Source organism: Petaurus breviceps, unplaced genomic scaffold (genome assembly GCF_028583685.1).
Source record: "Petaurus breviceps papuanus isolate PSGF00001 unplaced genomic scaffold, PetGlider_PUasm1.0 99, whole genome shotgun sequence".
Lineage (NCBI taxonomy): Eukaryota > Metazoa > Chordata > Mammalia > Diprotodontia > Petauridae > Petaurus > Petaurus breviceps.
In genome coordinates, this window is record NW_027187465.1 from 19078481 (window position 1) to 19088055 (window position 9575).

The 9575-nt window shown below is 43.0% G+C and overlaps 1 protein-coding gene across 3 annotated transcripts in view; it reads left to right on the forward strand.

Moving 5' to 3' along the window:
* Nucleotides 1-9575, forward strand: part of RBM19 (RNA binding motif protein 19) — a 189046-nt gene that overhangs the window by 128442 nt on the left and 51029 nt on the right. For all 3 annotated transcript variants that reach the window (XM_069081714.1, XM_069081715.1, XM_069081716.1), the window contains exon 23: nucleotides 9212-9332. In XM_069081714.1, coding sequence (XP_068937815.1) covers nucleotides 9212-9332 — 121 coding nt within the window. The remainder of the gene's footprint in view (nucleotides 1-9211; nucleotides 9333-9575) is intronic.

Consider the following 9575-nt stretch of genomic DNA (forward strand, 5'->3'; position numbering starts at 1 on the left):
GAAAGGACTGATCTCAGGAACTCATCAGAATAGGACAATAAAGAAAGCTGAAATCCAGGTGCAGGTGACAGTCAGAAAGGAGACTGTGAGGAGAGCCAGGAAGACAAGCATTGATCTCTCTGAGCTCTCTGCCCATCAGACCCCAGGCCCTTGCACAGAGCCAAGGCAGGAGACCTCCCTAGAACAAACAAGGTTCCACAGGTGAAATGAGGGAAAGATCAGGGAGATGGGGAAGCACTTGGCCAGAGAATGAATATTAGGGCCAGAGGGAAAACCTTCAAGGCTATCCAGTCCAGTTGCCCAGTGCATAGATAAAGACTCTGATACCCAGATAGGAGGGATGAGCTGACCAACCTCATGCAGCAAAACATTAGAATCTGGGGCCTTATTTTTCTCCCCAAATGGCAATACCCACCCCTTGTGATTGAGCTAGACCCAAGGCTCTATATTCCTTAGGCTTTCACTTATCCAGAGAACAGGCTGACTCATTTCCCCTGAGGCATTGGGGCATAGTACATAGAGGGGCTTGGTGGCCAACCCTGGAGTCCTTCCTCTAATACATAGCAGCAGTGAGAGCTTGGACAGGTTATTTAAACTCTTCATACTGCCAGACAACTCTCTGAGACCCTTAAATTAAAGAATAGTGACCGGCCTGCACCAATGGAAGGGGTTTCCACACTAGAAGAAGTTGTTTCAGTCATGTCTGACCCTTCATGATCCCATTTGGGGTTTTCTTAGCAAAGATATTGGAGTGGTTTTGCCATTTCCTTCTCCAGCTCATTTTACAGAGGAGGAAACTAAGGCAAACACGGTGAAGTGACTTGCCCAGGGTCACACAGCTAGGAAGTCTCTGAGGCCAGATTTGAACTCTCAAAGAGGAGTCTATCTGACTTCAGACCCATCACTCCATCACTCTATCCACTGCACCACCTAGACTATAATTACATTTTGAAGTGTTTTGCAAACCTTAAGACTCTTTGTCAAAGTCAGCTGCAATGCTGATGATTACAAGTAAGAGACAAAGATGTTCTCATATTGCTCCTTGTGGGTGAGCACTAGAACAAAGAGGCTAAAATGTAGGGGTTGTCCTGTACCTTGCACCATGACTGCCCACTCTTCCATTCCTGAGACTCTTAGAGGAAAGGCTAGCAGGCTGAAGGCCTGCGAGGCTCTCAGATCTGGAACTGACATCAACCTCAGGGGACATTTTACAGTTGAGGAAACTGAGACCCAGAAAGATTAGCAGTGGTTCACAAAAGCCAAGACTTCAACCCAGGCCCTGTGCACCACCAGATTTCGCACCCACCCATCTTTGAGCTTTAGCCCTTTCTTAGGACTTGTTACTTTCAGAGTGAGACAGATGAGATTCCACATCCTGTTGGTGAGGGGAGGTAGAGAGCCCCAACAACTGGGAGGATCAGAAAAGACCTCCCACAGGAGCCCTTCAAGGGCCTCACAAAGGTGGATTGTTATTGTCTCCATTTATGGACCAGGTGAAAGGGACTCACTCACCCTGTCACATAGCTGTAGCCCAGTCTTTGCCGAGTGTTTTTTCTGCTAGTAAACCTGCACACCTGGAACCACTTGAAACAGGATGCTTTTGCCCTCAAAGTTTGGAGTCCCATCAGTCAGTCAGCTGCTATGCCCAAGGCATTGTTCTAAGCCCTGCCCTGGAGATACAAAGACAGGTTTTGAAAAACAAGCCTTGCTTTCAAGGGGCTCAAGTCTAACATTGGGTTTGGAATGTCAGACCTTGGTTCATTACTGGTTCTGCATCTGAGTTCCTTGGACAAGTCTCTTCACCTGCCTGGGCCTCACTTCCCTCCACTATAAATCAGATCAGGGGTTTGGACGAGATGCACTCTGAAGTCCTTTCCATTCTAAATTCTGAGGTCCCAGGGTTATCAAGAAAATGAGACCCAGTGAGTCTTCCTCTTCAAATAGTTGTAATACCATCCCCATGGGTAATTCTCCATGCAGAATCATAGAATCACCATATCTGAGAGGGGGAAGACACCTCAGCAGCCATCTCATCCAACCCATAGCTCTACTATGACCTCTCTGACTGGTGACCATTCAACCTTTGCCTGAAGACCTCCAGAGAGGAAGAAGCCACTGCTTCCTAAGGCACACAAGCTATCTTGCTGCTGTACTTGGAATAGCTCTCTCTTATCGTTAAGAAGGTTTCCCCAGCATCAAGGCTAAATTTGCTTTTTCTCACCACTCATCCACGGCAGGCCAACAGAGAAAGCCCAGTCCCTAACAAATACAAGCCACATCAAAATAAGGGATTGAGTGGGGGGAGGGAGGAGGTTCATGAAAATGGGGTTGGAATGCATAGGGAATAATGTGTTCACGTTGTTTTTAAGAGTACACATGGCCCTGAGTCAGAGCCGGGTTCGAGGCAGGGAGCTCATGGATTGAGGCAGGATCCCCCGAGAGCCCTTGTGCCCACTCCACAAGAAACGACTTGGTGTCCTTGAGGCTGTGTTGCCTCTTGGCTTTCCCATCCCCATCACATGCTGGGGACTAAAGCTCCTTGGGGGTCCCCAGGAGGATAGGGAGCCAGTGATGCCAGGCTACTGATCAATTTCTCTTCCCCATCTTGAAACCCAAGCTCCCTCGATCAAGCCATTCTCCCGCCGTGACAGCTGAGAGCGAGTGTGTTTTAAAGCTCTGAATGGGCCATTTCAGTTTCAAGTCCAGATGCATTTTTATGTCCGCCTGGAAAAAATGTGGAGGCTCTGCTGGCAGCCAGAAGAGTTTTTTAAATTTAGGAAAAAAAAAAAAGTTTTCTGCACCTGGCCCCTCTAGAAATGCACAAGGAAGAAAGTGTTACTTCAACACAGCTATCTGCCTGGTTTTTAAAAGTAACAGGCCTGCCTAGCACCTACTCTCTCTTGCCTCCCAGGCTTCCCCCAAGAAATACTGCAGGGTCATGGAAAGAGCCCAGAATGCTGGGTCAGAAAGGAAGAGACCTAGGCTCCAGTCCCATATCCCACACTGATCAGCAATGTGACTCAGGACAAGTCACTTTATCAGTCTCTCAACAGGCCTTTATTATACTCCTATTGCGTAGCCCAGTGGATAGAACCTGGAGCCAGAAAGACCCGAGTAAATCTGGCCTTAGACATTTACTGGCAGTGTGACCCTGGGCAGGTCATTTCACCCCTCTTTCCTCAACTGTAAAATGGTGATTATAACAGTACCTGCTTCACAAGGTTATTGTGAGTTGAATGAGATGATATGTGTAAAGGGCTTATTAGCACAGTGCCTGGCACGTAGTAGATGTTAACCCTCCCTTTAATAAGTAGTTCTATAATTGCACCAAAAATCAAAGTTCACTGGGCTTATAATTTGTGGACTTCATTCTCTTCCCTTTTTAGAAAACTGGGACAATATTTGTCCTCATTTGCCAGCCCTGCAGTGCCTTTCCTGTTCTCCATGATTTTAAAAATATCACCAAAAGTGGTTCAGTAATTATATCTGCCAGTAGTTCCCCCCACCCCCCAGGATTGGAGGATGCAGCTCATCTGAGTGACTTGAATACATCTGAGGCACTAAGTAGCCTCTTACTATTTCCTTTCTGAGCTCTGGGTTACTAGATCCCTATTGGCCATTTTTAATCTGTTCTTTCTACCTGGAACGTCCTCCTTCTCACACATGGCCTCACCAAATATAAATTAATCAGCTCTGCTCTTTCTATTACCAGTTATATCTTCTTACCAACCCTAAGCGTGGCCATATGACTTTTGGGATCCTTCTCTTTCCCATATTTATAGCTCTAAAAACAAGTGAAAATATTTATTGTAATACTTGGCTTTCCTTCACAACCTGTACCCATTCTGTTATTCACCATTTCTGACACTATTTTTACAAACTCATAGCATATTTTTAGATTAATCTTCTGTTGCCTGGCTTTGCTTCCATCTGAGTTGGTTGGTGAGTTCCCTGTGTGTCCACATTACTCTCTTCAGACAAACCATTTCTACTCCCCCACCTCCACCCTTTTTCATTTTATCTGTTTCTCATTCTCTTTGCTGTTTCATCAATACAAGTTTCCTCTCCCTCTTAGACTTATTTCCCCTATGGAAATTTAATCCAGCTGAACTCTATATAATCTTTCAAATCTTTTCTCTCTAAATCTAGCGAGCATGTTAGGCTAGTCTGTGCTTTTTTCCTCTTTTATTCCAAGCTCTTAAGACAAAGTGATAACTTCCCTTCAAAATTCCTTTCCGTTCTTCCCCTTTGGGGATAATCAAATACAATTTTCTATTTCCCCTCCCCTATATTTTTTAAAGGATAAAATTATCATTAAAGCAACCAGAAAATTATTACTTTCTCTGCTTTTGGAAGAGAAAGAACCTCTACTCTGTCAGGTTAACTGAAGTGTCTCCCCAGTCATCCCTCACCCCCACCCCCCTGACCCTCATCACTAATGCATCATGCCTTTGTACCTGATTTGTAATCTGTTTCCTGGATTCCTCATCTATTTCCTCTTTCTGTCCTGGTGGTCTATAGTATACTCTGATGGTTCTCCTTCCTCTGCTTATCTAAATGTTTTACCTGCCCTTAACCTCAATTCCCACATTTATAAAATGTTGGGATGATAATTGTACTGCTCACTTTATACAGGGTTGCTTTGTAAACCTTCAAACACTATTGAAATGACTATTACCACTTAATGCCACAAATACTATCTGTTGGTTGCCAGGCTGTAATGCCCTGTTCATTGTCAGAGATCAGCAGACTGCAGTGTCCCTATAAGTCTGTCTTTTAAAAGCTCCTGTGACACAGGCAATATGTGTTAATGAAAAGAGCTCTAGATTTGAAATTGAGGGGACCTCTATTCAATTCTGCAGTTATTTACTAGCTATGGGACCTCTGGCAAGTCATTTCCTCTCTATCAGACTCACTTTCTTCATCTTTAAAATAAGGTTAGACTAAGTGACTTCTGAGGTCCTTGATCTCTATATAGACCTTATAGTCTAGTTCTGTTTCCTCCTCACTTCATAACCTAGGATAAGTCTCTTCTGTCCTCCATGCCTCAGTTTCCCTACTAACTAGTGGCTACCTGGACCAGTTAGAGAATTGATGAGTGAGTACTGCCCCTTAATCGCCAGTATTCATACCTTAAGCTAGCTCTCCTCTCTTCCTTCTTGCTTATTGGGTATCTCTCTTCTGATTCACATCCTGAGTTCCATTTCAGTTTCTTATAGTCCAGCTCCCTTCTTTTAATTGAGCCCTTTGAACCCTCTATCTTTCATGATCATTGCTCAGATTGGATCATCTAGGTAAGGCTGTGATTGCCAAGCTTTTTAAGGACTGTAAGGATCCCTTCTCAACATCCAAAAAAAAAAATAATTAATGGACTTCCTACGTGGTAGTAATTGTGTTATTAGTATCTGTTTATTGAGAAAACTCATAATGACAAAAACTGAGTATTCAGGAACTAGGCTCTGTCTCTTCCTCCAATTATTATGTATGTAATACAGAATTCCCTGCATGTTTTGTACCTCCCACAGGATTCAAGTGCCTGGGCCTATATCTTTATTTCTATCTCTCTGTCGCCAAAGCTAAGTGCCTGACAAATATGAGATTTGGGAGTTTGGCTGCCTACAAGTAGAGAGTCTAGAGAGTGTAGGCTTTTCATTGTAATACTGCCTCTGACTCTTTTTGTTTTTTCCAATTTATTTTAGTTTTCAACATTTACTTTCACTAGATTTTGAGTTCTAGATTTTCTCCCCTCCCCCTATGCTATGATAGTTTGCATTCTGATTACCCCTTCCCCCAGTCTGCCCTCCTTTCTATCAACCACTCTTAACCGCTTCCCCTTCTATCTTCCTGTAGGGTAAGCTAGATTTCTGTACCCCATTGCCCATATATCTTACTTCCCAGTAGCATGTAAAAACAATGTTTAACATTCATTTTTTTTTTAATTTTGAGTTTCAAATTCTCTCCCTTCCCACCCACCCTCATTGAGAGGACAAGCAATTTGACATAGGTTATACATGTGTAGTCATGCAAAACATTTCCATAATATCAAGTTGTGAAAGACTAACTATATTTCCCTCCATTCTATCCCCCCCCATTTATTCTATTCTCTCCTTTGACCCTGTCCTTCCTCAAAAATGTTTGCTTCTAATTACCCCCTCCCCCAGTCTTCCCTCCCTTCTATTACCACTCCCTCCTCTTATTCCCTTCCCCTCTACTTTCCTATAGGTAAGATAGATTTCCATATCCAACTGAGTGTGTATGTTATTGCCTCCTTAAGCCAAATCCAATGAGTTAGGTTCCCTCATTCCCTCTCACTTTAGTCTTCTTCCCCTCTGCTGTAAAAGCTTTTTCTTGCCTCTTTTATGTGAGATAATTTACCCCATTCTATCTCTAATCCTTTTTCCTTCTTCCAGTACAATCTTCTCTCCTTAATTTTCTTTTTTAGATATCATTCCTTCATGTTCACCTGTGTCCTCTGTGTGTGTGTGTGTGTGTATTCCCTCTAACTACCCTAATAATGAGAAAGGTCTCATGAGTTACAAATATCATCTTTCCATGTAGCAATGTAAACAGTTCAACTTTAATAAGTTCCTTATGATTTCTCTTTTCTGTTTACCTTTTCATCCTTCTCTTGAGTCTTGCATTTGAAAGTCAGTTTTTCTATTTAGCTCTGGCTTCTCAAGAATACATTAAATTCTTCTACATCATTCAAGGTAAATTTTTCACCCTCATTGATTACACTCAGTTTTGCTGGGTTGGCGATTCTTGGTTTCAATCCTAGCTCCTTTGCCCTATGGAATATCATATTCCGTGCCATCCAATCCCTTGATGTTGAAGCTACTAAATCTTGTATTATCTGGACTGTGTTCCCACAATACTTAAATTGTTTCTTTTTGACTGCTTGCAGTATTTTCTCCTTCACCTGGGAACTCTGAAATTTGGCTATAATATTCCTAGGAGTCTTCCTTTTGGGATCTCTTTCAGGAGGTGATTAGTGGATTCTTTCATTTCTATTTACCCTGTAGCTCTACAATATCAGGGAAGTTTTCCTTGATAATTTATTGAAAGATGATGTCCAAATTTTTTTTGATCATGACTTTCAGATAGTCCAATAATTTTTACATTATCTCTCCTGGATCTATTTTTCAGGTCACTTGTTTTTCCAATGAGATATTTCACATTGCCTTCTATTTTTTTCATTCTTTTGGTTTTGTTTTATAATTTCTTGATTTCTCATAGGGTCGTTAGCTCTCTTTTGCTCCATTCTAATTTTTAAGTAATTATTTTCTTCAGTGAGCTTTTGGACCTCCTTTTTCATTTGTACAATTCTGCTTCTTAAGGCATTCTTCTCCTCATTGGCTTTTTGGACCTGTTTTGCCATTTGGTTTAGTCTATTTTTTAAGGTGTTATTTTCTTCAGTATTTTGAGGGGTCTCCTTTAGCAAGCTGTTGACTCATTTTTCATGATTTTCTTGTATCACTCTCATTTATCTTTCCAGTTTTTCCTCCACTTCTCTGACTTGATTTTCAGAATCCTTTTTGAGCTCTTTCATGGTCTGCGACCTATTCATATTTTTCTTGGAGACTTTGGATGTAGAAACTTTGACTTTGTTGTCTTCTGGTTGTATGTTTTGATCTTCCTTGTCACCAAAGTAAGATTCTATAGTGTGATATTTTTCCTGCTGTTTGTTCAACTTACCAGCCAGTTAGTTTACTTTTTAACTCTTTGTTAAGGTAGGGCTCTGCTTCCATTGTGGAGGGTGCATTGTCCCAACCTTTCAGGGCATTATCCAACTGTTTTCAGATACTTCTAAGGACCTGTAAGTTTTCAGTTCTTTCAAGGTGGTGTGATCTGCGGAGAGGTGTTTACTATTCTCCTAGCCTATGCTATGGTCAGTGAGTGACCACAAGTGCTCTTTGCTGTCCTGGAACTGTGACCCAGATCCAAGTATGGGCAAAGAAACAGAATCTTGCCACAGTGCCAGCAGAGATCCCTGTAATCTTCTGACTAGTTATTCATTCCCCTTAACATCTGTGGGCTGAGAGTTCTGGAAGCAACCACTGCCTATGTCACCACCACTGCCACCGCCTCCCCAAGGCTGCACTAGGGCCAGGACTGGTCTGTGCTTCTCTCTCACCCAGGTCTGACAGATCTTTCCCACTGACCTTCTGAGTTTTCTTTGGCATTTCTGGGTTGAGAAGTCTGGAAAATGAATCAGCTGCCAGTGATTCAGTCCCCTAAGGCCTGTTCCAGGTTTGCTGGGGCCCACATTGAACTGCACTCTTCTCCCAGCCTTGCACAACGGACCTTTCCCCTTTACCATCCAAGTTGTCTTGGGCTGGAAATTTGTTTCACTCTGTCTTTTTGTGGGTTCTGCTTCACTAAAATTTGTTTAGTCATTTTTATAGGTATATGGAGGTGTTTGGGGGAGAGCTTAAGCAAGTCACTGCTTTTACTCCACAATCTTGGCTCTGCCCCCACCTCTGACTCTTGCTTTCTTGTGTGACCTTGGCCTTAGTTTCTTCAACAAAAGAATTGGGTTAGAATAAATGGTCCCTTCCTTCCATCTCTGTGATCCTAAGGGGAAGTCATGGGGCAATCCTTGAACAGGTCTCTTTGCCACTTTCTGCCTCAGTTTCCCACATGAAAAATGGGAGGCAGTAGCCCCAATTCACTCTCAATCTCCCATGGACTTTTTTAGGATAAGATGTACTTTGAGCCCCTCAGAAGGAAAATGTTTTCAAAAATGATCGTATCCATATTAGAGGGGAACATGTAAGCATAGGTCATACTCTCTCCTGTAGCCAGAAGTTTCCAGTTGCCTAATGTAGCTGAGGCACCCTTTCCCAGCAAAAGAAGAGCTGAGCTAATGGGGTCACCCTCCGTGGCTGGGATTTTAACATGGAAAATAAGGTGATTGCTTTCAAGCAGGCACCAATTACAGTCCTGAACTGTGGATATATTGACTGGTCAATCAGTCACTTGCAGTTCTCTCTGTAGGAACATAAGCAGCTAATTAAATAGATATGCCCAACCGTTCCCCAAACCCTCCTTGGAGATCCAATGTCATGAGAGCAGGAACTCATAGTGGGTACTTTGTGGAGCTTTCAGAACCACTGAATGGAGGTTGAAGCAGGGTGGGAAGGAGAGGACAGTAAATGAACAGATGATGATTTTGGCCTAACAAAGAGTTTTCTCCTATTCCCTTTTACAGAGAGCTTTCAATGCCCTGTGCCACAGCACCCATTTATATGGTAGAAGACTGGTCCTAGAATGGGCAGACACCGAAGAGACGGTCCAAGCCTTAAGGCGGAAGACAGCTCAGCATTTTCACGGTAAGACACTGGTGACCCTTCTGTGCTGGTGACTTACCTTCTCCCAGACTGTGACCCATCTGCTCATACCCTTCAACTGGGCTGAAATGGGTCAAGAGAGAAGAACTCCCCAATGCTGAAAGCCAACCAGAGGTAGAGAAGACTATCTCAGGAGACCCTGAACTTCTTCCCTAGAGGTCCTTACCCACAGTTTGGATGACCTGGGTGAATATAAGAGCTGGCTTTGATAGTGACCTGGGTGAA